Source organism: Cricetulus griseus, assembly GCF_003668045.3.
Source record: "Cricetulus griseus strain 17A/GY chromosome 1 unlocalized genomic scaffold, alternate assembly CriGri-PICRH-1.0 chr1_1, whole genome shotgun sequence".
Classification (NCBI taxonomy): Eukaryota; Metazoa; Chordata; class Mammalia; order Rodentia; family Cricetidae; genus Cricetulus; species Cricetulus griseus.
In genome coordinates, this window is record NW_023276807.1 from 268,950,992 (window position 1) to 268,977,941 (window position 26,950).

General features: G+C 43.6%; 1 protein-coding gene across 1 annotated transcript in view; it reads left to right on the forward strand.

The window, feature by feature from the left end:
• The first annotated feature begins 314 nt into the window (after positions 1 to 314).
• Positions 315 to 26,950, forward strand: part of Dnajc3 (DnaJ heat shock protein family (Hsp40) member C3) — a 37,187-nt gene continuing 10,551 nt past the window's right edge. Inside the window, exons 1-6 of the mRNA XM_027393923.2 lie at positions 315 to 520; positions 11,723 to 11,833; positions 18,455 to 18,579; positions 20,742 to 20,816; positions 24,800 to 24,952; positions 26,475 to 26,656. Of these exons, the coding sequence (XP_027249724.1) occupies positions 439 to 520; positions 11,723 to 11,833; positions 18,455 to 18,579; positions 20,742 to 20,816; positions 24,800 to 24,952; positions 26,475 to 26,656 (728 nt within the window). The 5' untranslated portion in view covers positions 315 to 438. The remainder of the gene's footprint in view (positions 521 to 11,722; positions 11,834 to 18,454; positions 18,580 to 20,741; positions 20,817 to 24,799; positions 24,953 to 26,474; positions 26,657 to 26,950) is intronic.

Sequence of the window (26,950 nt, forward strand, 5' to 3'; positions counted from 1 at the left end):
CCGGCCCGGCCTCGGCGGCGGTTTGGAGCCCGCTGACAGCTCCACGACCTGCGGACGCCGCCGCGCCGTGTGCTTCCACGTTACCCTATCGGCGGTGGGGCGGGGCGGCGGCCGGCGCGGCCAATCAGCGCCGACCACGACCCCGTCGAGCCGGGCCGCTCCCAGGCCGGGAGGAAGGCGATTGGGCGGCGGCGGCGCTCGGGGCGTGGCGTCCCCGGCCCGCCCCCGCCGCCCGCCGCCGTTTTCCGCCTCTGGGCGCCCTCGCCGCCGCCGCCGAGGCCCGAGCGAGCGAACGAGCGAACGAGCGAGCGGACGCTGGCTGCGGGCTGCGGGCTCCTGGCTGCTGGCTGTGCGCCGCGCGGGCGAGCGGGCGAGCGGGTGGGCGCTGGGCTGCTGGGCCGCGCTCCTTCCTGCTCCTCCGCCCCGGCGCCCTTGGACATGGTGGCCCCCGGCTCGCTGGGCAGCCGGCTGGGCGCGGTGTTCCCGTTCCTGCTGGTCCTGGTGGACCTGCAGTACGAAGGTGAGCAGCCTCGGGGCCCCTGACCCTGCCTGCCCGGGCCCCGGGGCCAGCGGCGCTCCGGGGCGCGAGGCTGGCCCAAGCGGCGGAGGCCCTGCGCGGGCCGGGGACACGGCGGGCGAGCGGGCGGGCGAGCCGGGGACACCGCGGGAAGGCGGGCGAGCAGGCCGGGATGGAGGCCTGGGGCGCAGCCTGGAGCCCGGCGCCCGCAGCAGGGGTAACGGCGGCTCGCACGGGCCGGCCCGGGAGCGGGAGCCCCCGGGAATCGAACCCCGGCCCTGACCACTCTATCCCGCGTCCGGTGCGCAACTCAGCCCGGTGCCCGGAGAAGCCCGCGCGGGGCTGGCAGCGCCCTCCCGGCTCCCGAGTCGCGGGCTCCGGGTCTTTGGTCCACGGTTCCCAGCATGGCGTCATTCAACTTTTCCTTTTTTTTTCCGGGGCTACTTTTTCTAGTCCCCGGGGGCGGGGTGGGTTTGGGGTTGGGGTCGGGGAGGGGGGAGTCTCCTTGGAAAGGTGGGGAGCGCTTGCGTTTCACCCCGGCCTGCAGACTGGAATGCGGGCTACTCCCAACAGAATAGCAAAACAAGAGGCCTGTCCCAGCCTGGGTGTGAGAGGGCGAGCGGGCGAGCGGGGAGGGCTGGGGCATTGAAGCCCCAAATGCCCGTGGAGCAGCGAGCGCTTCCCAGCTTGGTTACTGCGCTGCTGTGACAGAGCTGTGTGTCCTGGGCACCGACCTGCACTCACTCCGGAGAGGGGGTTGGTGTGTGGGGGTAGTTGTCAAGGAAAGTAAACAGTTGACTGTTCCATGGCTGGGGGTGGGGTGCGGTGGGGATTGAGGAACCGAAATTGGGAATAATTCTTGGCGAAATCCTCACAAAGGTGTATGTGGGTTTCCTTTCTTTGTTAAAAGTCTTATTATCCAGTTTTGACATCTCAGTTAAAGGTAGGAGTTTTGTTTTTGACTTCCTGATAGCCGTATGTTCTTTGGCCCTCACATCAGATTTCGTGCTGTGACAGTACTGAGACATTGGAACCAGCCTCAGATTGCGGGGGGGGGGGGGGGGTTGGAATTTGAAGGCCTGGGCCACTTTAATATATAGGCCATACGGTATAGTTTTTTAATTTTCTAATTCTTTTCATCCGCATCAGTCATGCTCAGGTATCATAAATGGCTTATTTTGCACGAAAGCTGTCTGTTATGTTTAGGATCTTTTTTTTTTTTTTTTCAGGTATAGAAGTGCTTTACTTTTCCCAGTAGTTTGTTCATTTCCCTACTGTGGTATTTCTGTAAAAAAAAAAAAATAAGGGAAAAACTTTGAGTTTTTCTGTCTGGGACATGCTAATGGCACCTCTCAGGGGGGCAGCCAGAGTGTTGGCTTCTCAGGTGCAATACCTGTGTAAAATAGCAGGTGATTGAGAGGCAAAGAGCCTGTTTGGAAGCCATCTCTTATTGCATGGAGATACGTGATACTCTGTTTTACACACGTGGGAACTGGTGTTCTAAGAGCTTAATGAAAATTTATCTTGGGACTGGAGCAATGGTTAGAGTGCTTGCTGGACTTGCAAAGACTGGATTTGGGTTCCCAGCACCAGATCTGGCTACTCAATGCTGTAATTCCAACTCCAGGAGTCCTTTTCTGGTTCTGTAGGCACCTGGACACACACACACACACACACACACACACACACACACACACACACACACACACAGAGAGAGAGAGAGAGAGAGAGAGAGAGAGAGAGAGAGAGAGAGAGAGAGAAAATAAAATCTTTAAAAATAAACTTTACCTTCTGTATGAACTGGTCTATACCATTTTCAAGCATTTCTAAGTGTGGCAGCTGAGAAAAATAAGCATTTTACTTTACACAGGAAGGTGATTTCCTACAGGTTCAGTATGGTGGTTCTTCCCAGCTGTGCAGGCTCATATTTGTGGTCTCAGCACTCAAGGCTGAGGCTGGAGGATTGTCATGAGTTTAAGACCAGCCTGAGTTATATCATGAGTTTTAGGCCAATCTGAACTATAGTGTGATGCTTTGTCTTAAAAAAAAAAAAAAAAATGCTTTCTCTCCCCAAACAGCGGTCCTTTAGCCAGCTGTCTATCAGAATCTCATGGGGGGACTTTGTTTTAAGAGTTCTAGGCCCACTTACAGAACATCTCATGTAGTAGGTCTTGGTGGAACCTGAAAATGTGCATTTCTAAAATGATTCCAGATGACGACACTGTGAGAACCATTGGTGTAATCAATTATATGTAGGAATTAAATTAGGGGCTTGCTATTGATTAGATCCTAGATTTGGTGATGGAGTTATCAAGACAAAGTAGCAAAGTTTATTAGCTTGCATTTTCTTGAGTAAGTTAGTTCTCTCTGAGCTCATTAACCTCAGTTTTGGGGGTGGTGTGCAGGTCAGGTGGTACCGTACTTCACTTGAGGCATGGTAAGCAGAGTAACATGAAAACAGGGTCTGTGGAGCAGTTTCATATCATGGAAAATATTGTTAATGTTTAGCCTAACTGGTTTTTGTTTTTTTCTTCTCAATTAAAAACACCCTTGCAAACTAGGCTTTTCTGTTGTAATCCATAGAAGGAAAGCACTTATCATGAATTGAAAGACTGACTCTTAGCATTGTCTTTCTCAGAGCCTTTGAAAAAAATCTAAAGCATTAAAAAGCAGAATTTTTGAGTAGGAGGAAAATTGTAGGGACTGTAGAGATGGCTCAGTGGGTTAAGAGTACTAGCTGCCCTCTTGGAGGGTGGGACTCCGGCTCCGATATCACAGCTTTATCCAACTGGAGGAATGGAGCAAGTGTCCGTCTTACATACAGAGACACAAATAAAAGAAAAAGAGAACGTTAGTATCCACTTGAGCATTCTCACATTGCAAATAAGATTACTTCAGTTTGTTGCTAATGGCTTATTGGGTGACTTGAGTGTGAATACTGGCTGAAAAACATTTTATGTTGCGTAGTTTTATCTTTTTTTTCTTGACATATATATCAGGAACCCATTTTTAAATTCTACTGTATTGAGATGATTAATCCATATATTTTAGCCATCAGGGGAAGACTTGAAAATCTGTTCAAACAAAGTGTTGTGATATATTTTACTTAAACTGATAAATTAAGAGTATATTACCTTTTGTAGGATTTTTTGATGCTAGTTAAATAGGAAGAGAACTTTTTAAATGAATGATTTTAAGACTGTGTATAATCAGATGTTCAGATAGCTCCCTAGACTTATCTTGAATTACTTAGCAGGCTAGATGATAAAGTCGGGAGTGTTTCAGTTCATCTAGTCAGCCAGCATTGCTGAGAAGGTGCCTGGAGCTGCAGTGGCTTCCGACCTGTTTGGTGGGCTTGTGCTGAGATGAGAAGCCCTGGAGCAAGCAGGTTGTATTTGTGAAGTTAATTGTGGTTAGGTTTCCTTTCTGTTGTCCTGACCTTTTAATTAATTGATTGGCTGATTGATTTTTGAGTGTGGGTGTTTTATTTTGATTTGTTTTTGTTGGTCTTGCTCTGTAACCCAGACTGGCCTGGATGGACTCTGAAATTTGATATGTGGAACAGGATGGGCCCAACCTGTGATCTCTCACCTCTCTGTCTTCCCAGTGTTGGGATAAAAGCCCACCCACCACACCTGCCTTCCTGAGGTAGTAATCAGCAACTTTACTTTGTTTACATAGAAACATCCCAGGGAAACCCCTGCCCTTCAGAACTCAAACTCTTATTTTCAACCATAAATTTATTTCTCTTTCCGAATCTTTAGAAACTGGCTCTTTTAAAAATAGATAAATATGATGAGTTTGTTGCTTGGAGTTTTAGAATATAAAAAAGACTCAGGTCAGCAAAGGTGGCGCTGTGATGAGGTATATATGGTGTAACATTGATGGGCTACCTTAGAATTCACAGAATAAGGAACTTAAGACATGCCTTTGGGAGGCATCAGTATCCTTTCTCTGTTTTCTGCAAGTTAGTGGTTCTTCACTGCGGCCACGTCATTGTAAGTGCTCTTAAATTTCTATGCTTTTGTTCTTTGACTTTCTTTACCTGGCAGATCCATTCCATTCAAGCTTGACCACCTTGCTTGTTGTACGTAAGAGCTAAACACAGATGGAGAAGAACGATTGCTAGACTGTTAGTTTACTGTCGTTTAGTTTACTGTTGGTGTCGGTTAGGCACACTCTCTCAATCTCAGCTGCTGATATTCTTACACTTCTTTGTATGTCTGTTCTTGAAAAATAAGTTCCTTAAATAACCAGGTCCAGTTTAAATTCCTCTTCTCTTACTCCTTTTACCTTATTCTTAACTACAGAACCAAGAGGGGAGAGTTGGGCTGTGTGCTAGCACACCTGTGGAGGTCAGAGGAGAACTCCAGGAGACAGGTTAAAGTGAAAAAGCAGTCTGTTGAGAGACGCGGCTACTGCAAATGGAGTGTGCGTTTGCGAGTGTGGGAATGTAAGTGTGGCAGGAGGTAGGCAGCGGAGGGTCTCAGAGGAGCCCGCCTTTGTGGGCAGCCTCTGTTCCGTCTGTCTGGTTGTCTCTTTGTACCCTGTGGTGCTGAGGGTAGAGCCCAGCACCTCTCACCACTAAGCTACATCCCTACTCCGATGGCAGCATCTTGATAAAGAGTTTTCTAGATGGGCAGTTGGGGAAGGCTGTTGGGTGGAACAGCAAATGTAAAGCATGAGGCCTGAGGCCATGGTATGTTTGGAGAAGTACAACCAATTGCTTTTGCTCTAAGTGTAGAGGAGAAACGGGTGGTTGCAGGGAACACAGGCTGAGTGTGCTCTCTGCCTTTAAACCTGAGAGGCCTTGGGATGACCACTCAGTACTATGAACTACTGCAGAGAGAATACTGCTTCAGACGAAAGGCTGCAGTGTGGACTCAGGCTTTGCAGGAAGGTAAGATAGGCGTTGGGAACCTTGGGAGAGCGAAAGGCTTCTTCTCTCCCCAGCTCTTAGACTGTGCGTGTTGTAGGTAGAAATGTCACCAAGAACCCCAAAGGAGTAATGGCTTTCTCTGCAGTGCTAGAGGGCAGATCATAGGTACCTTCATAGAGATAGTGGTGTTACAACCAAATAGAAATTTGACTGAATAAAATTATAAATACAATTAAAGTTTGATTCTGAAGGAACAGAAAAAAGGGAAATGTCTTTCAGATGAGCTTAAACTTAAATGCTTGTTCAGGTGATATGGCCATAACTAAATGCTTCTTTCAATCTTAGAAAGCAAAGGGAATTTTATGTGAAGACTGTCTTGGTGTTTGGGGGGAGTGTGGTGTAATGGGACATAGGCACTCCTGGCTCCCACTAGACTTCAGAGTCGCCTGTGGTGTGGAAGTGCTGCTAACTGAGGAGGCTCCTACATTGTGTGGGAAGTAAAGGTGGCTCTGGAAACCCTGTTTGCCAGTCATTCTGACTCTTGGGGCAGGACTGACGGCTTTTATGAGTGAGCCTCAGTTGTTTTTAGTTATAAAAGTATGAGAGATGTTCACATCCCGGAGTCTGGAAAATTAGATGAACGAAGCACACAGAGGTACCTAGTGCATGGAGGGTTTTTAGTTCTTGCTGCTTTGTTCCCTCTTGATCATTGCTAGGGACGGAGCAGGAAATGCTTTTCTTTCTTTTTGTAGACAGGCATTGAACTCATGGCAGTCCCCCTGACTCAGCCATCCGCGTGCTGGGAATAGCAAGTGTGCACACTATGCCCGGCTTCATTTTCCTAGTTATCTGTCTCATACTTTAACTTTTACTTCCTAATTAGGACACTGAGTTCATAGATTTGGTTGTGTCTCTGAGAAAATGTAACAAGGAAATATTTGAAATCTTCATGCTGTTTCAAAGACTCCTATCCCTGAAGACATCAGGATACTGATCACCATGTCCCTAAAGTTGTCCCTACTGTTCGTTCACATCAGGGTTCTGATTTGGAAACACAAGGCAGGGTTCTTTTGTAGCTCAGTCACAGTGCTTTAGCCCCTATCTGACCCCCGGTTCATTTTCTAGTATAATTCTACTGCAGTTTTTGTACACAGCATTCTCTAGAATTAATGATGTGTACTCTTTTTGATTTTATATAGGAAGTATAAATGCTTCTGGGTACAATTAATATTAGAAATTACCTTTTAAAGACACAAAGTTATTGTCTATGACTGTTTTCCTTTCTCCAACCCTAGTCCCTTTAAGGATTTATGAAAAATTTTAGACCATTTTTAAGTTGGGGATGGTCTACTAACCCCCTATATATTTATCCTGCAGCCTCAATAATTACCAACTCATTACTGATCTTATTTTGCCTGTAATTACAGAAAATCTTGAAACACATCTAGGCTGGGGACAGTTGAGTGGTGCAGTTGCCCAGTGTCTGTCAGGCCCGAGTTTGATCCTTAGGGCTACACAGTGTGCCACCCAAGTGCTTCGTATTGTCTGATAATTACACCTTAAAACTATAGTTCAACAATATTCATGACTTTAAACAACTAAAACTATTAATTTTTGTTGGTGTGTTTTTGAGAATTGTGCATGTGCCATGGTCCCTTCCTGTGGTCAGAGAACAACTTGTGGGAGTCAGATCCTCTTTCCACAGTATCCCCTTTTCTCCAGTGAGCCATCTCATCAGAGACTTACAACTAGTAATAATCTTAAACAATCATATTCCTCAGTTTACTTTGCTAAAAAGAATATATTAATATACCTTTGCTAGGAAAAGTGATCACTACAGCAAGATGGATTATCTTTTGAAAGCATAAGTGAAACCAGTTTACAGGATGTGTCCAGCGCACTGCTCTTAGTTAACATCACCACAGTTATTTCTAATTCATATCTGTCTTCCACATTGCAGCCAGAGTAACGTCTTAAAAATAAATTAGACCTTCCGTTTCTTGCTAAAGCCCATTCTAGGGGCTTCCTTTATTACTGTCATAAAATGTAAATCCTGCAGTTTGCAGTGTGATCTGTCTTGTAAATGTCCTCTCCCTTCCCTTCTTGTCTGTAACCTCATCTAGTTTCCTGAAGCTGACCTTGGTGTCCCAGGCTTGTTGCACTGGTTTTGCGGCCTGCATGTGATTTTGGCATGTGTCATTCAGCTTTACTCTCCAGCCCTTGTTACCTTTGCTTTAATGCAAACATTGTTGACTGGGGAGGCCTTGTTTGATTATCTGTATTAATTACTCCTTCCTCAGGCAGTTTGTCACCTAGCATCAGATTGGCACTTAGGAAATTATCTTGTTTATTTCTTGCCATTGTATCCTTGCTGCTAGAGCTGAGTTTAAGTAGATGTTGTAACCTTTTGAATCTGTAAAATTATTAATTATTGAAGATGGAGGTTTCTGTCCTACCTGGTCCCACAGTGGTTTAGCCCCAAATAAACAGAGACTTATATTAACTATAAAACTGTTTGGCCGATGGCTGGCTTCTTACTGGCTAGCTCTCTTTTTTATTATTAACCCATTTCTATTAAAACTGTGTATTGCCACGAGGCTGTGGCTTAACCATAATCTGGCATGTTACTCCTTGGGCAGCATAGTGTCTCTTCAGCCACCACTTTGACGACCTCTCTCAGCCTCCTCTCACCAGCCTTCTCCTGGTCTGGTAACCCCACCTATCTTCCTGCCTGGCTACTGGCCAATCAGTGTTTTATTCATCAACCAATAAGAGAAACATATACTCAAAAGGACATCCCCCATCAAATTATATTAATTTTAAACAATTTTTAAGATATTTGTGCTACTAATTTTGTTTTGTTTTCTTTTTTAGTGTTAGGCTGTTTAAGAATTGGCCCAATGAGCCAGGTGGTAGTGGCAGAGGCAGGAGGATCTTTACGAGTTCTGGCCATCCTGGGCTACAGAGTGAGTTCCAGGATTGCTAAGCTACACAGAGAAACCCTGTCTCAAAAAACCCAAACCACAACAACAACAACAAAACCCCAAAACTAACCAAACAAACAAACCAGACTTGATTTCATGAGCTTCTTCATGTTTCAGAAGCATTCATTACCAGCCTCAATAGTGATGTCTGGAAAGGTGACTGCCTGGCTGTGGTCCTTTCTGTTTGCTTCATCAGAGTTTGGAGCACTCAGAGTACTTGGAGTCTGTCCATGGGACAATTCAGAGTGTGTTTGAATGTTGTTTCTCAAAGTCCACTGAGCCAATGTTCCCTGGGTCCAGGATATGAAATTCCTTATTCATGTCTGTGTAAGCAACCATGTTAGGACCAGCTGCCTTGCCACACGCCACCTCTGCACCTCACGCCCTGGATTTGTGTCCACTACATAAAGTCTGCCTTAGCTCCTTTTCTTTGCCGTTTCGTCTGCGATAGCTGTGTGCCTCATATTCACTACAGCTCTGCACTTACACATGATAATTTCTATAGGAAATGTTACTGTACCTATAAAAGTAACTATGTTGCCATAAAATCAGAGGACTCAGTGCACGTTTGGCATTTTTGAAGGTCAAATAGGTAGAACAAAGGTGAATATCCAGGTTCTGTTTATACAAATACGCTATGTCAGATTGCTTGTGTGCTCCAGATAACTAGAGGAGAAGAAGGAGAAAATGCTTCATAGTTTTTAAACAGTGCAAACAGAGCTTCCTTAGGCAAGGAAAGAACTGCTTCAAGTAAGAGGTTGAGAAGTCAGTTTTAGCCGCAACGCATACGTTCCCGTTACAAATACCAGGGCCCAGTACTTTATTCCTCTTGCCCCAGGGTTCACAGGAGAAAAAACTTGGTGAGACTTGATGGGATCTTGGATTTGACTATAATTTTAATTTTGCAATCCTCACAATTTTACGGCCAATTTTAGCTAGACCAGCTTTGTGACTACTGAGGCAGGGGTGGGGTGATTCTTTTAGAGTTGCTATGGAAACTCCCAGGTTGACTTGAGCTGAGAATTAGTGCTTCTCCAATACTTAAGTGCATTGAAAAGATCCATCCCTTATCACACCTGTCTTCATCATGCCTGCCCTTATGGTAGGAGGTCCCAGGCCTCCCTTCTCAGCTGTGTCTGTAACGTCAGCCAAGAGGCGTTCTAGTGTTTCCATTGATGACTGGCATTTTACTTTCCCCCAGCAAGTAGCTGTGCACTCCACTGGGGCCAAGGCATGAGCAAAAACCTCACAGCACCTTTTTATGGGTCTTTCCCCTGGCATTTCCAGGGCCACTTTTATAGTTCGGGACCAATCAGGAAGCAAAGCACAGCATTTTCAGAGGGGTTGCTGAGGGAATGGCTCAGTTGGTTCAGTGCTGGATTACAAGCTCCAGGACCAGAGTTGAATGTCTAGCATCTAGGTGTGCCAAAAAAGTCAGGTGGGATGGTGTGTGCTTGTGATCTCCACATTAGGGATGCAAAGACTGGCGATCTCTGGGGTTTGCACACCAGCCAGCCTAGCCACGTTGCCAAGCCCACACACTGTGTAAAAGCATGTATCCGTATACATTCCACATTAGTAGATTCACATATATATATATATATATATATATATATATATATATATATGTTATGTCAGTAACTAAAAATGTAAAAAGAATATTGAGACATATTCTAGGATTCAGAGATAGCCCCAGGAGGCTACCTTGAAAACAGGCTCTCTCCTCAGGACTAGGGTTCAGATTTTGTTGATCTATAGTTGGAGCTCAGGTTTGCTAATGGTGAGACACTGAGACCAGAGTGGTCTACAGCTGATGGGAGAACAGAAAACAATGACACCAGGTGTAGATTGGTTTTTCTGCATGGGTAGATGGGCAGTGCTGCGAGTTGTGAAGTTAGAATGGGACTGGGCAGTGTCCTTGTTGGGAGGTGGTTCCTGGCTGAAGCTGCCGTATTGCTGAGGGGCTGGGTGTCTGGCTGGGGCAGGGTATCACACAAACTCACTTTGCAGCAGAAGCCAGAAACACACCAGCAAGCACAACCAGGAAGTGTCCTTGCTGCAGTTCTAGGTAGCCCCCCCCCCCCCCCCCCCCCCCGCCCGTGAAGGGGAAATGCCTGAACACTCCAGTGCCTCGTTATGTCAGGGCAACTGCTGAAGGAGGAATTCAGAGTAAAGAGACAGTTTATAGATAATTGGCCTACTTATTCATATTATTCTGCTGAAGATGTCTCAGTAGCTCTGGTTTCAGAGTAAAATTCAGCGCAGGGCATAACAAGGCCTTCTAGTCTGGTTTCCTGCTGCTTTGTTTTGTGGCTCTGCTGCAGTTATCCGGGTCTCCTTGCCATTTCTGGAACCTATCTGGACACCATGAACTTAAAGCCTTTGCCTTAGCTGCTGCTTCTTGGGAAGCCCCTTTCCTTCCGTGCCCGAGATGGGTTTCGTACTTCCTCCAGGAGACGCTGGCTTTTCAGAGAGGGATGCCCCTGGACCACCTGGTCACTTCTATAAGTGCACCCACACTCAACTTTCTGCACAGTCATTTGTACTGTTTATTATGTCTGTCTCCTCCCACTGTGATGTCTGGCACTGGGAGGATTCAAAGGGCAGGGCTCTGTTACCCAAATAACTAGAACAGTGCCTGGGTGTGTTGCAGGTACTTAGTAAGCACCGGGTATCATAGCCGACTGACATTATTCACCTTAATGAAAGGTGAGGTTCTGCCTCAGCAAAGCAGCTCCTTATACAAATATTCTGTGTGTGTCTGTGTTCACAAGTGTGCACCCACATATGCATGTGGTGTGTGTGTGTGTGTGAGTGAGTGTGAGTGTGAGTGCGCACTCGGAAGCCAGATTAGTATCAGCTTCTTCCTTGACCACACATCTTCAGTTTTTGTTTACTGAGGCTGGGTCTCACTGAATCCAGAGCCTTCTGTTTGGTTTGCTAGCTGCCCACCTTGTCCGAGGACCTCGTGTTTGCACTGGGCTGCCATGCCCTTCTGGCAGTTTTGTGGTTGCTGGGGATCCATACTCTGGTCCTCAAGCTTACATAACAGCCGTCACCTTCCCAGCTTGAACAAAGTAGTACTGAGTAATTGTTCAGAATAACCACACTAATACTGTATCTATCTTTTATTCTGTAGGCTGTTTTTATTCTTTGGGTTGGTTAAATTGAATATAGGTGTATTTTGGGAGCTTTTGTACTCTCTAAAATCAAACTGTGTTTTACTCTGTCATTTTCAGTTTCTGTGACTTTTCTGATTTTAGTGGATGACTGAGCCATCTTTTTATTTCTTAGGGTTAAATTTTGTTTCATGGGGAGTTAACGCGTTCTGTTTTCCTTTAGGTGCTGAATGTGGAGTGAACGCAGATGTGGAGAAGCATCTTGAATTGGGGAAGAAATTACTGGCAGCTGGACAGCTGGCTGATGCTCTCTCTCAGTTCCATGCTGCAGTAGGTTGGTATCGCAACACTAACCACTCAGTTGCTATCTTGTGAATTTTAGTCACAACTTCCATTTTGGATAACACTTCAAGCATTATTACATGTTAAATAAACCATTAGACATATTTTCAGGATTCTGGTGTTAGATTAGTGAGCACAGCGCATGGATACATTTGTATTCGCACAAGAGGTAACGAGGAGGCTGGAGGGGGAAGTCTCAGTGGTTAAGAGTGCCCTGCCCTTCCACAGGGCCTACGGCTTATCGCCAGCGCGCCTGCGCACGCACCCACGCTGTCAGCCTGAACCACCTGAAACCCGGCTCCTGCAGATCTGATGCGTCTGGCCTCAAGCACCTATACTCACGCGCACATACCTGCGCACACACACAGAGGCACGCGTGCATACGCTCTTTAGAAGTGGATCTGTGAAAAACAGGTCACTGAGGCTTAGTCATGTATGTATTAAGAATAACTCAAGATTTTGCCATTCTGAGAGACTCCCCAGAGACTGTAAGCTGAAGTAGCACTCCTATCCAGGAACGTAGGGAACATGATGGAAACAAGGAGAGGCAACAGGAGTGGAGGATTTCTGGCATGTGTCCAGGACAAGAGTGCATCCCTTCGTGTGCGATGGGCTCTCAAAGTCCCTTCTTATACCAGGGAAAAATACTAATCCTCTACCAGGGGCCCCCTAGGGTGCGGAGGCCTCCTTATTGACATCCATGTTCAGGGGTCTGGATCAGTCCTGTACTGGCCTCCCAGACAGCATCTGGGGTCCATGTGCTCCCCCTTGTTCAGGCCAGCTGTTTCTGCGGGTTTCACCAGCCTGGTACCTACCGCTTTGCTCTTTGTTCCTCCCTCTCTGCAACTGGGTTCCAGAGTTCAGTTCAGTGTATAGCTGTGGGTGTCTCCTCTGCTTCCATCAGCCACTGGATGAGGGCTCTAGGATGGCATATAAAGTAGTCATCAGTCTCACTATAGGGGAAGGGAATTTAGGGTAGTCTCTCCACCATTGCCTAGATTGTCAGTTCCTGTCATCCTTGTAGATCTCTGGAAATCTCCCTAGTGCCAGATCTCTCCTTGGACTATAATGGCTCCCTCTCATATGGTATCTCTCATCCTGCTCTCCTCTATTCTTCCTCCAACTCAACCTTTCTGCTCCTCCATTTCCTCCTCTCCCCTCCTCTCCTCCTCCTCTCATTCTGGCAGCTCCCTCTCCCCTACCCTCATGCTCCCAATTAGCTCAGGAGATCCTGACCCTTCCCATTCTCCAGGGTCCATGCATTTTTCCCTTAGAGTCCTTCTTGTTTGCTACTTTCTTTGGTGAAGAGGACTGTAGGTTGGTAATCCTTTGCTCTATGTCTAAAATTCATATATGAGTAAGTATACATACCATGTTTCTCTTTTTGTGACTGAGTTACCACACTTAGGATGGTTTCTTCTAGTTCCATCCATTTGCCTGCAAATTTCAAGATTCCATGTTTTTTTTTTTTTTTTTTTTTTCTGCTGAGTAGTACTCCATTGTGTAAATGTACCACATTTTCCCCATCCATTCTTCAGTTGAGGGGCATCTAGGTTGCTTCCAGGTTCTGGCTATTACAGACAATGCTGCTATGAACATGGTTGAACATATGTCCTTGTTGTATGAACATGCATTATTTGGGTATATGCCCAAGTGAGGAATTGCTGGATCTTGAGGTAGACTGATTCCCATTTTTCTGAGCAACCGCCATACTGATTTCCAGAGTGGTTTTACAAGTTTGCACTCCCACCAGCAGTGGAGGAGTGTTCCTTTTTCTCCACATCCTCTCCAGCATAGATTGTCATTGGTGTTTTTTATTTTAGCCATTCTGGCCGGTGTAAGATGGTATCTCAGAGTTGTCTGAGTTGCATTTCTCTGATGGCCAAGGATTTTGAGCACTTTCCTAAGTGTCTTTCAGCCATTTCAGATTCCTCTGTTGAGAATTCTCTACTTAGTTCTGCATCTATTTAGTTTTTAATTTCATTGTTTGGTGTTTTGGTGGCTAGCTTCTTGAGTTCCTTGTATATTTTGGAAATCAGCCCTCTGTCAGATGTGGGATTGGTAAAGATCTTTTCCCATTCTATGGGCTGTCATTTTGTCTTACTGACTGTGTCCTTTGCCTTACAGAAGCTTCTCAGTTTCAGGAGGTCCCATTTATTAATTGCAGATCTCAATGTCTGTGCTACTGGTGTAATGTTCAGGAAGCAGTCTCCTGTGCCAATTTGTTTAAGGGTATCTCCCACTTTCTCTTCTAGAAGATTCAGTGTGGCTGGGTTTATGTTGAGATCTTTGATCCATTTGCACTTAAGTTTTGTGCATGGTGACAGATATGGATCTATCTGCAATCTTCTGCGTGTTTGAATCCAGTTGTGTCAGCACCATTTGTTGAAGATGCTATCTTTTTTTCCATTATATAGATTTAGCATCTTTGTCAAAAATAAGGTGTTCATAGGTGTGTGGGTTATCAGGGTTTTCAATTCCATTTTGTTGGTCTATCTGTCTATTTTTGTGCCAATACCAAGCTGTTTTCAGAGCTATGTCTCTATAATAGAGCTTGAAGTCAAGGATGGTGATGCCTCCAGAAGATCCTTTATTGTACAGGGTTGTTTTGGCTATCCTGGGTTTTTTGTTTTTCCATAAAATTCAGTATTGTTCTTTCAAGGTCTGTGAAGAACTGTGTTGGGATTTTGATGGGGATTGCATTGAATCTGTAGATTACTTTTGGCAAGATTACCATTTTTACTATGTTGATTCTACCTATCCAAGAGCATGGGAGATCTTTACATTTTCAAGTATCTTCTTTAATTTCTTTCTTTAAAGACTCAGAGTTCTTACTGTACATGTCTTTCACTTTTTTGGTTAGTGTTAACCCAAGAGATTTTATGTTGCTTGTGGATATTATGAAAGGTGATATTTCCCTGATTTCTTTTACATTGCATTTATCATCTGTATATAGTAGGGCTACTGATTTTTTGAGTTAATTTTGTATCCTGCTACTTTGCTGAAGGTGTTTATCACCTGTAGGAGTTCCCTGGTAGAGTTTTTCAGGTCACTTATGTAGACTATCATATCATCTGCAAATAGTGAAAGTTTGACTTCTTCCTTTCCAATTTGTATCCCTTTGATCTCCTTTTCTTGTCTTATTGCTCTAGCTAGAACTTCAAGTACAATATTGAAGAGATATGGAGAGAGTGGACAGCCTTGTCTTGTTCCTGATTTTAGAGGAATTGCATTGAGTTTCTCTCCATTTAGTTTGATGTTGGCTGTTAGTTTGGTGTATATTGCTTTTATCATGTTTAGATATGTTCCTGTTATTCCTGTTCTCTCCAAGATCTTTATCATGAAGGGATGTTAGATATTGTCAAAGGCTTTTCAGCATCTAGTGAGATGATCATGTGGTTTTTCTTTTTCAGTTTGTTTATATGGTGGATTACATTGATGGATTTTCATATGTTGAACCATATTTGCATCCCTGGGATGTAGCCTACTTGAAAATAGTGGATGATTTTTCTGATGTGTTCTTGGATTCTATTCGCCAATATTTTGTTGAGTATTTTTGTATCGATGTTCATGAGGGATATTGGTCTGTAGTTCTCTTTTTTAGTTGTATCTTTGCGTGGCTTGGTTATCAAAGTGATTGTAGCCTTGTAAAAAGAGTTTGGCAATGCCCCTTCTGCTTCTATTGTGTGGAACAATTTGAGGAGTACTGGTATTAGCTGTTGTTTGAATTTCTGGTAGAATTCTGCAGTGAAGCCATCTGGCCCTGGGCTTTTGATGACTGCTTCTATTTCATTAGGGGTTATAGGTCGATTTAAACTGCTTATCTGTTCTTGGTTTACTTTTGGTAAGTGATATCTATCCAGGAAACTGTCCATTTCCTTTAGATTTTCGACTTTTGTGGAGTACAGGTTTTCAAAGTATGACCTGAAGATTCTCTGGATTTCCTCAATGTCCGTTATTATATCCCCCCCTTTTCGTTTCTGATTTTGTTAATCAGCATGCTGTCTCTCTGCCTATTGGTTATTTTGGATAGAGGTTTGTCTATCTTGTTGATCTTCTCAAAGAACCAACTCTTTGTTTCATTGATTCTTTGTAATGTTTTTCTAGTTTCTACTTTATTAATTTCAACCCTCAGTTTGATTATTTCCTGGCTTCTACTCCTCTGTTGTGAGTTTGCTTCTTTTTGCTCTAAAGTTTTCAATTGTTCTGTCAATTCTCTAATGTGACTTTTCTCCAGTTTCCTCATGTGGACACTTAGTGTTATGAACTTTCCTCTTAGCACTGCTTTCAGAGTGTCCCATAAGTTTGGGTATGTTGTGTCTACATTCTCATTAAATTCTAGGAAGTCTTTAATTTCACTTTTTATTTCTTCCTCAACTCAGGAATGGTGTAATTGGGTGTTATTCAATTTCTACGAATTTGTAGGTTTTCTGCAATTTGTATTGCTGTTGAATTGTAACTTTAAAGCATGGTGGTCTGATAAGATACAGGGGGTTATTTCAATTTTTTGTATCTGTGGAGGTTTGCTATGTTGCCAACTATGTGGTCAATTTTAGAGAAGGTTACATGTGGCACTGAGAAGGTGTATTCTTTTGTGTTTGGAAGGAATTTTCTATAGATTTCTGTTAATCCCAATTGGGTCATAATGACTGATAGATCCTTTGTTTCTTTGTTAAGTTTCTGTCTGGCACTCCTGTCTAGTGGTGAAAGAGGGGTGTTGAAGTTTCCTACTATAAGTGTGTGTGGTTTTGTGTGTGGTTTGAGCTTTAGTAATGTTTCTTTTACGAATGTGGGTGCCTTCATATTTGGGGCATAGATGTTCAGGATTGAGACTTCAACTTGATGGACTTTTCCTGTGATGAGTGTGAAATGCCCTTCTTCATCTCTTTTGATTGATTTTAGTTTGAAGTCTAATTTGTTAGATATTAGGATTGCTACACCAGCTTGTTTCTTGGGCTCATTTGATTGGAAAAATCTTTTCCCAACCCTTTACTCTGAGGTAATGCCTCTCTCTGAAGTTGAGGTATGTTTCTTGTGTACAGCACAAGGATGGATTCTGTCTTCATATCCATTCTGTTAGCCTGTATCTTTTTACAGGCAGGTTACGACCATTGACATAGAGCTATATTAATGTCCATTGATTATTGGTTCTTGTTTGTTTTGGATTTGATGTTGGTAGTGTCATTGTGTATGGATTTTGCCTGCCTGTTTCTTTTCCTGCTTGGTAAAGTTGGATTATCTATTGCCTGTAAACGTTTTTGTGAGTGTAGTCATCTTCGTTGGGTTGGAGTTTTCCCTCTAGTGCTGGATTTGTGGATATGTATTGTTTAAGTCTGGTTTTGTCATGGAATATCTTGTTTTCTCCACGTATAGTGATTGAAAGTTTTGCTGGGTACAGTAAGTAGTCTGGGTTGACATCCAGGCTCCCTTAGTGTTTGTAGGACAGCTATCCAGGACCTTCTGGCTTTCACAGTTTTCATTGAGAAGTCCGGTGTGATTCTGATTGGTCTGCTTTTATATGTTACTTCACTTTTTTCCTTTGCTGCTCTTAATACTTTCTCTTTATTCTGTAAGTTTTGTGTTTTGATTATTATGTGTCGAGGAGACTTCTTTTTGTGGTCCAGTCTGTTTGGTGTTCTGTAAGCTTCTTGTACTTTCATAGGAATATCCTTCTGTAGGTTGGGAAGTTTTCTTCTATGATTCTGTTGTATGTTTTCTGTACCTTTGAGCTGTATTTCTTCACCTTCTTTTATACCTATTATTCTTAGGTTCGGCCTTTTCATGGTGTCCCATATTTCCTGGACATTTTGTGTTAGAGATTTGCTGGACTTGAGGTTTCCTTGGTCAGTGACTGTCTATCCTCCAGCGAGTCTTCAGCACCTGAGGTTCTCTCTTCCATCTCTTGGATTCTATTGGTTATACTCACATCCTTATATCCTGAAACTGTTTCCAGTGCTTCCTTCATTTGTTTGGTTGTTTTTTCTTTAGATTCTTTAAGAGAATTACTTATTTCTTGAATTTTTTTGTTTGTTTTTTCTTCTATTTCTTTAAGAGATTTTCTTGTTTCTTCTTTATGGGTCTTGAACACCTTCGTGAAGTAGATTTTTAGGTCTGTCTTTTCTTCCTCCTCTGTGTTGTGCTTTTCAGATCTTGCTGGTGTGGAGTCCCTAGACTCTGGTGGTGTCATGTCGGTCTTTCTGTTGAGTGTGTTCTCATTCTGCCTTCTTCCCATCTCTTCTTCCAGTGGAGGCAGGGGGGTGTCTCTATCTCCTGTTGTCACCCGTTGGTATGTATGGGCCAGGACCTTGCCTCTCCTGGTAGTCTCCTCACTCAGGAGAGTTTGTGGCGGCAGAGGGGGAAGGAAGAGTGAGGTGTTTCCAGACTCATGGAGGTCCTTCTTGTCTGGGCGGGTCCATTCTATGCAGGCGGGACCACTCTGTGCAGCTGAGAGATTCTGGGGTGATGGGGACCTTGGGCTGGTGTAGGACTCAGGAGAGGTCAGGGAGGCGGAGGGGGAAGGAAGGGTCTGCCTGTCATTGTTAATAGAATTCTCTGAGATGACTTTGTCAAGAATAAGTTACAGAAAGTTAATATGTATTACTTCCACTTTCAGATGGTGATCCTGACAACTACATTGCATACTATCGCAGAGCTACTGTCTTCTTAGCCATGGGGAAATCCAAAGCCGCACTGCCCGACTTAACTAAAGTGATTGAACTGAAGATGGATTTCACTGCAGTAAGTGCACCTAAACTTGCTTAATGGGGAGTTGAAGGGAAATGGGAAGGGGTGATGGGTTTCCCGTAGTGAGTATTGGCACCCTTGGCATTGCTGAAAGGTACTGAAGCTGTCATGTGTGGGGTGGCAAATGAGAAGTTCAAACTGTTCCACTTGTTCTTCCTAGTGGCACATAGCTATGGTTCCAGCCAGCTGGGAGGTAAAGGCAGGAGCCCTTGAGCCCAGGCTCTTGAGGTCTGCTTGAGTACCGTAGACAGATTTTGTCTCAGTAACAGCAGTAATAACAGCTTGGAATTAAGCCTGTGCTCATGCCTTTAATGGTAGGCACATGGTAGGCAGAGGCCTGCTGGAGGCAGACATGCTTGTCTCTGAGCTCAAGGGTAGCCTGGTCTACATAATGAGTTCCAGGACAGTCGGGGCTATGCAGAGGGCCCCTTTCTCAGCAAAAGCAAAACCAAGACAAGGGTTTGTATGGAAGAGTAACAGGGTATACTAAGTGATATTTTTTCCAGAAGCCTGACGGTATTAGCTCTGTGGTTTAGAAAGACAGATGTGTGTGAAGGATGGAATTCAGGGCATGGAGAGAGAGACCTGAGGCTGAAGTGACAGGATTCTGCAGCCTGACAGCGGTCAGTCACTGCAGCGTGAGGCAGGGAGAGTGCAGCTGCTCTGTGGGTCCCGAGCAGTGTCAGCAGGCTCTCCCTGGAGGCCGTGCGCACGCACACAAGCTTTGGAGGTCCAGGAGCTTCCGTCTCCCATCCTGTGGGTGGCCTGCCTGTCACGGTTGTACCGGGACTGTGGTGGTGCATGAGTTTCATCAATGTAATGACGTAGCTGACATCAACAACTTAAGAGAGATTCGCTTTGACTCATGGCTTCAGAGCTTTCAGGGTTCAGTCCGCAGTCCTTGGCTGCCTGACTGTGGGCCTGTGGTGAGACAGGCTACCACAGAGGGAGCAGGATAAGATAAGGCCCCTAACCCAAGGGTACCCTGTGCCCTGCTTCCTTTAGGTAGGCCCTGCCGCCTGCAGTCTTCACTGATTCCAGAATGGCAGGATTCAATACCTGAACCTGTGTGGAGTATTTCTCATCTAAGACTTTCATCAGCAGAATACTCACAAGGGCCTTTCAGATCAATTAACTAATTAATTAACTAATTAATGTTGTAGACATTGTTTATATTTCCTATATTCCTAAAAGGATTTGAGCTGACTGTGTAGTGTGTTTGATTTGAAATATTGCTGTGTTATTGTTTTAAGATAAAATTTCCAACTGCCATATTTTTGTTGACTTGATTTGCTACAGCTGACTGCCAGCTTTCACAGAGGCTAAGCAACCTGTTTTCTTAGCAGTGTGATTATTAATTGGCTAGCTGAAATGGCCTTAATTGTCCTTTTTTTGTGTGTACTTAATAGAGGATGAGGGAAACTTTATGTTCTGTAACAGTAATACATAAACTGAGCTGGAATGTCAGTGTCGTTTCTGTTTTAGAAGGAATTAGTCATCAGAGATAGGTGTGTGTTGCCAAGAACTGGGATGATACGTTTAGAGTAAGAGGAATATCAGACATTATAGTAAATACACTGAAGGGTTAATGGAAAGCAAACCTATTTCTGGAGCTTTGATGGTCTCTGCAACTTTAAGCGGAAAAAAGTTGGAATGAGGTCAAAAATATTTTTTAAAATTAATATATAGCGCCTGGGATGTTGCTTGAAGGTTGAACCTGGTGTCATTCACCTTTATGAGGCCCTGTGTTTGATACCCAGCCTCGTTTAAAAAAAATGTTTACAATTTTTGTGCCATAAAATGCACATTTTAAACTTTTCTGTGGTTCTTTTTTGAGTGTATAGTCATTATCATTGTCTAGTTCCAGGACATTCTTACACTCTCAGAAGAATCCTTATCTTAAACAAACAAAAGAGAGCCCTCCTCATCCAATAACCTTGCTTATGATTTCTTTGGGTTGAACAAACAACTTTTAGAGAAAACATATTTTAATAAAAGTTGTACACATTCTGAAGCTATAGGAATTAGTCTTAGTGCTAAGTCAAACATGGAAAAATGGATACTAGTAAGTTGATTACATTTTTAATTTTATTCTTTGTGTTTAAAGAACATTTAGAAATCCCCGTACTTAGGACAGCCCCTCTTCTTCCTCCCAGGCAAGGTTACAGAGAGGCCACTTACTACTCAAACAAGGGAAACTTGATGAAGCTGAAGAGGATTTCAAGAGAGTGGTAAGTGCTGGTGCCGGGAGTGTGTCATTCAGAGACAAAGAATTGATTTTTCTTTGCAATAAGGTATTTAATGGTAATTTTATAGCTAAAAAAGAAGCGCGCGCGTGTGTGTGTGTGTGTGTGTGTATATACACATACATATACATACATACATACATACATATATACATATATATATATATATATGAATTACAGTTTCTAAATGAAGATTTAATGACTGGCATCAAAGAATTGTGTCAACAGTTGGAAGATGAAATGCACAGTTGATGTACAATCCTATTCAGTTGGAGGCCCACTTACTTTAACGTGGCCTACGTGAGAGTCTAGAAATGTCACTGAAACATGCTTCATGGACTCTAAGCAGGGCCTCTTGAACACTTTTCCTAGTGACCCTTTCACCCAATAGCTTGTTACATAATCCTGGGTATACGTATGTATAAAACAGGCATACAAACACACACCTATGTAACGATAAGTCTTTATGCCCAAGGCCCGCTGGCGAGTGTACGCTTTTTGCCAGGCCACCCGAGTTCTGCCCGCTGCCACGTTAAGGTCCCAAGTAACATACAGAGTTTATATTAAGTACAAATGCTGCTTGGCCAACTGACTAGGATTTCTTACTTGCTAGCTCAGTCTTAAGTATCATTCATAAATATTATCTTATTGGATGCCAGTTGCTGGTGTCTTCTTATGCCGGGATCACATGGCAGCTCCAGAGCAGAGAGCAAGAGGAAGAAAAAAAGGAATGACTTCCTTCTTGCCCTTGCTTATATACGGGCCTGCCTGCTATGTCACTTCCTGCCTGTATTACAAGACTTCTCTACTACATTTCCCAGAATCCTCCTTGACTTCTCATCCTGCCTAACCTGCTTTTCTATTGGCCAACAGTACTTTATTTATCAACCAATAAGACAACCATATACACAGAAAGACCTCCCCATCACACCTACTGACAATGAGTAGTGGAATTTATTTTAAAACAATTCTTTGGTGTCCATGTCTTTTTACCATTTATTCAAGAGGAAGGCAGATTTGTGTACTAACTTGATGGATGATGTGCCTGTTTCTGTGAAGATGTTTGAAATGGGTCAGGTGCTTATTGGTGCCTCGAGGACCTGGCACCGTGTCGAAGCTGGCATGACATTGTGCACCTGTGCTCTGAGTGCTGGGGGAGTGCAGAAAGGCTGATCTTGGAACCTTCTGGCCAGCCAGTCTGCAAATAGCATGGCCTCATCCTTTATGACTAGTAATTCTCCATTGTGTATATATACCATTTATTTCTTAATCCGTCCATCTGTTGGTGAGCATCTATGCTGACTATCTTGGCCTTTGTGAATAGTGTCACAGCGGACATGGGCATTCAGGTGTCTGTATGCTGACTTATTTTCCTTCAAATATGTACATAACTGGATCATATTTAGGTCTATTTTTTAGCCTTTGGAAGACCTCCAAACTGTTTCCACAGTGGCTCTCTACTGATTTTCATTCTTACCAACATCATATAAGGAAAACCTGTATTTTGGTTATAGTAAAAATTTGATGTTTAGTAAATAACTGCCAATTGCAATTTAATTTTAAAATCAAGTTTCAATCTTTGGTAATTTATTTAATAAACTCTCTATTAGTAGTGACTGAGCACACACACATCATTTGGAAGGAATTTAAACTTTCAGAGATTGTACTGAACACAGCCATGGGGACATCGCAGGGCTAACAGTAGATAGGTTGTCTCTGTATCTTGGCTGTTGTGCACAGTGTAGGTAGCTTTACAAAGTGATGGCTTCATTTCCCTATTATCCAGGGAGAAGATTACCAGGTCATATAGTAGTTGTATTTTTAACTGTTTTCAAAACCTACATACTGTTTCCTAAAATTATGTTTCTGCCAGTGGGGTTCCTTTTCTGTTACAACAGACACCTACTTTCTGCTCGCTGTGTTAGCTGGGTATTCTCTCTGACTATAACAAAGTACATGGGATAGCTTAGAAAGAAGAGTGGCTTGTTTGTCCTGTTTCAGTCCCTGGCTGTTTGGCCCCTGTTGTCGCCCCTGTTGTGATGTGGCTCATCATGGTGAGGGAAGCCTTTCTAGGAAACAGTCGGCTCACAGCCCTGCAGAGTGCTTCCAGTGGCCTCAATCTTCTGGCCCCTGTCTCTGACGGTTTCCAGTGTATGAAGCCAAGGGTTAGTCAGCAGTCCCTTTAACACGTGGGACTATTAGTAGAGGTGATGAGGGTGCCCAGACAAGCATTGGAGAAACCAGGATGTTAGTCACTCAGGGTTCTCTCCTTAACTGAAGCAATGAATACCTGTTTTCCACCCGGAAATCTGGCAGTGGGTGTTGTTAAACACCTGGTGACCTTGACTGTCTGTAGAGCCAGATGTCAGCCGAACCCCCCAGAGTGCTGTCGGAAGACCTCCATCTTCAGCTTGTTTCTCCTTCAGCAGAACCATCCTTAGAGGGGATGTCACATGGACTATGCAAAAAGCTTTACCACGCACATGGCATTGGTATAATTGTTACCAAGAAACATTTTCCCCGAAAATTGAACCTTATTTAAATAATCTGACCTGGTGTCAGACTCCAGAAGTTTGAACCAGCACTAAGTGGGGCCGAGCAGGGCTTTCCTTCTTCCCTCTCTGCACATGGATTTGATGAAGGCCATGATGCTTGCAGGGACCTCCCCTCACCCCCACCCCCCCACCTTTGAGGTAACATTCTAGATCTAAGCCCTGCAGTGGTGTTCCTAATGAGGGTAAGTTGGTAGGCAGCTCTGTGGTTTCCATTGCCTTCCCCTGACAGCAAGTGGTGTGGAGTGTGATCCCATGTACCTGCTTGTGATTTCTTCATTGTCAACGACTTGCCTGTTTACTTAGAGCTGTTCTTGTTTTTGAGTTGTGTAACTTACTGCTATCACTTAAGTATTTATTTATGCCTTTCTGATAACATGTTCATAACCTCTCCCCAGTATGTCACTTGCCTTTACTTTGTGTGTGCATAACCTAAAAGTTCAGATTACCCAGATAAGCATTAGGGCCCCATTAAATTCCGCCTTTATTACCAGTCATATTTGGGGACTTTAATTGCTGTAACTCACTTGAATAGAGCATGTCCACATTTTACAGTTGGCTGATGTGTAATTCAAGGGGAAAAGGATTTCTTTTGTAACCTTTCCTCATTGTGTGTTGAGTTGTTTCCAGGGCTGGGGTTGCACCTAGGATTGCACGTTTGGGGGAAGGGAGTCCGTGACTGCTACAGCTCCCCATACTGACACAGAGCTGTCACAAAGGGCTAAGAGTATAATCCAGTGGTGGAGCACAGGCTTAGCATGAGTGAGGCCCTGCGCTCAGGCCCCAGCACTGAAAGGAAACCTACACTTTAACCGTGTCTGCCCGTAGTTCCACTTGGGAATACTAGCAATACCCAGATACGCGGTACTGTTTTTCTGTTGTCAAAGTATATAGAATATGCACAGTATATAGAAAAGCAATTAATGTAGGATTTGGGGAAGTAACGTATTCATTTAGGGTTTATTTTCAAGTAACCATAAAGGGGCTGATGAAAGGCACAGTGGGTAAAGCCACGTGCTGTCAAGCCTGGTTCAGTCCCTGGAGCCCTGATGCTGGCAGGAAGGAGGAGAGCACGGACTTACTCTCTGCATTGTACTGTGACAAGCAGACCGTGCCACAAACACCATCCAGTCAGAGAATATGCATAGAAATAGTCACAACTTTGTCAGTGAGAAAGGGCAAAACCTGCTTATACAGTCACCTGCTACTGTATAACGAACAACCCAACTGAAGTAAGCCACCCTTTGTATCATCTCAGTTTGATGGGCTAGAATTTGGGCGTGGCCTGGTTCTGCTGTGCAGCTCTGTGCTGTGCCGTGTCTGTGCCATGGTGTTTCGAATGACCAGATCTGCGTGTAGACTGTAGGTGCTGGACTTAGAGATTAAGGCTTGCTTATTTCATTGTTCTGCTTGTAGCTCAAGTCTAATCCAAGTGAAAATGAAGAGAAGGAAGCGCAGTCTCAGCTTGTCAAGTCAGATGAGATGCAGCGTTTGCGCTCACAAGCCCTTGATGCCTTCGAAAGTGCCGACTACAGCGCTGCTATAAGCTTCCTTGATATGATTTTGGAGGTGAGTGTCTTAGTCCCGCAGCTGATGAACCAGGCACAGCTTTTAGAATAAGGCATATTGTTTAGATATGGCCAAAACCAAGAAGGGCTTTTAGCTGATTGGTCCTTGTAACCTTCCTGTAATGGAAGGTTCTTAGTAAAAGCTGGTGTGCTGTGAAGTGAGAACGATATGTTTTGTTGTTGTTGTTTGAGGCAGGGTCTTCCAGGTAGCCCTAGCTGACCTTGAACTCACAGAGATCTCCTCACTCTGCCTGCCAGGTGCCAAGATTAAAGCTGTGCAGCACTGCACCTGGCCAAGAAGGACATATTTCAGCCACTGCTTGGTTTGCTCCCCCTTTTAAATTTGGAGAATATCATGATAGATAAATATTATGCTAGGTAAAAGATGAATTACTTTAAGAAAAAGGAAACATGGTGTTTGGAAAGAGAAAAATGCTTAAAATGAGAAATTTCTAGAAGAGTAAGCAGAGAAAGAGTGCCCGGATACAGATTGTTCTAATAGGAAGCATAAAGTTTAGGGTCTCCTTGCCTCAGGAGGATTTAATGGCAGATGATTTCAGAAGAAAGCCTAAATGGAAATAATCAATATAGTTACCATTTTCACAGCTCTTTGACTTATTATTGGCAGTCAATAATGTGATATGTGGAAAATGGGCATTTCTTTGATAATCTAAAATTCATTATTTGTGTGTATGAGATGGTGTGTGTGGTTGTGTGTACTGTGATGCACCTGTAGAGGCCAGAGATTAATCCTGTGGAGTCAGCTGTCTTCTTCCACCTTTATGTGGGGAACACTTCATCTACTAAACCATCGTGCTAGCCCTTATTTGATAATTTTACAGAGGGAATCATGTGATGTGGTGCAGAAGTCTTGCTTTACTAAATTATTTTATTTATAGTTTATTAAAGAAACATAAAACTATAATTTTCACTTTCTTGCTGCTAGATTGTCCATTTGGGCCTATCTCATTGTCAGTATTTAATTCATATTTAGTATTGATTTCAGTTTATATATGTATGTGTACATATGTATATGTGTACATATGCACACATATATAAAAGTTTATGAAAAGTTGACATAATGTTAGAAACTCTGAGGAAAACAATGTACAGGCCCTGTTGGTGAGCTTGGGGTCTCTGGAAGAATCTGCTGTGTTCAGTGAGTGTAGTGGACTTTTCATAAAACAGGAATAGTGAAGTCTTCCATGTTAATTTTTTTCTTTTTTAAAATGAGGATTTAATATCTAGAAAGCAAGGATGTAACATTTTACAACAAATAATTTAGTAACATGCTGTGTATGTATCTCCTCCCTCAGATTTAAAAAAGCACACTTGAGAAATTATCACATTCTGTTTGTCACATTTATATATATCAGGATTTGAAACACCATTTATAGAATACTGACTTGATCATGTTAGCTGAGCGTGTGTTGTGTGTAAATATGTAGATGGGATGTTGGGGGGGGGGACAGGATCCCTGTGCATCCTCTGTTTCTCAAAGTCTAGTTCTTCTGTTTCTCAAGGTTTGTGTTTGGGATGCAGAGTTGCGTGAACTTCGAGCTGACTGTTTCATGAAGGAAGGAGAACCCAGGAAAGCCATCAGCGACTTAAAGGCTGCTGCAAAGCTGAAGAGCGGTAACACCGAGGCGTTTTACAGAATCAGCACGCTCTACTATCAGCTAGGAGACCATGAGTTATCCCTCAGGTCAGCTCCCAAGACAGCCATAGCTAATCTTCCTACAGTTTTCATATTATCTTCATAGAAATATTAAGGATTTTTAAAAATATCAACATCCATCCTAATAAATTACATTATCCCTTATGTATTATGTAAATTCTGCAGTTTATTTTCAAGAAATATTCTTTTTTTTTTAAAGATTTATTTATTTATTATGTGTAAAACAATCTGCCCCCATGTATGCCTGCACACCAGAAGAGGGCACCAGATCTCATTATAGATGGCTATGAGCCACCATGTGGGTGCTGGGAATTGAACTCA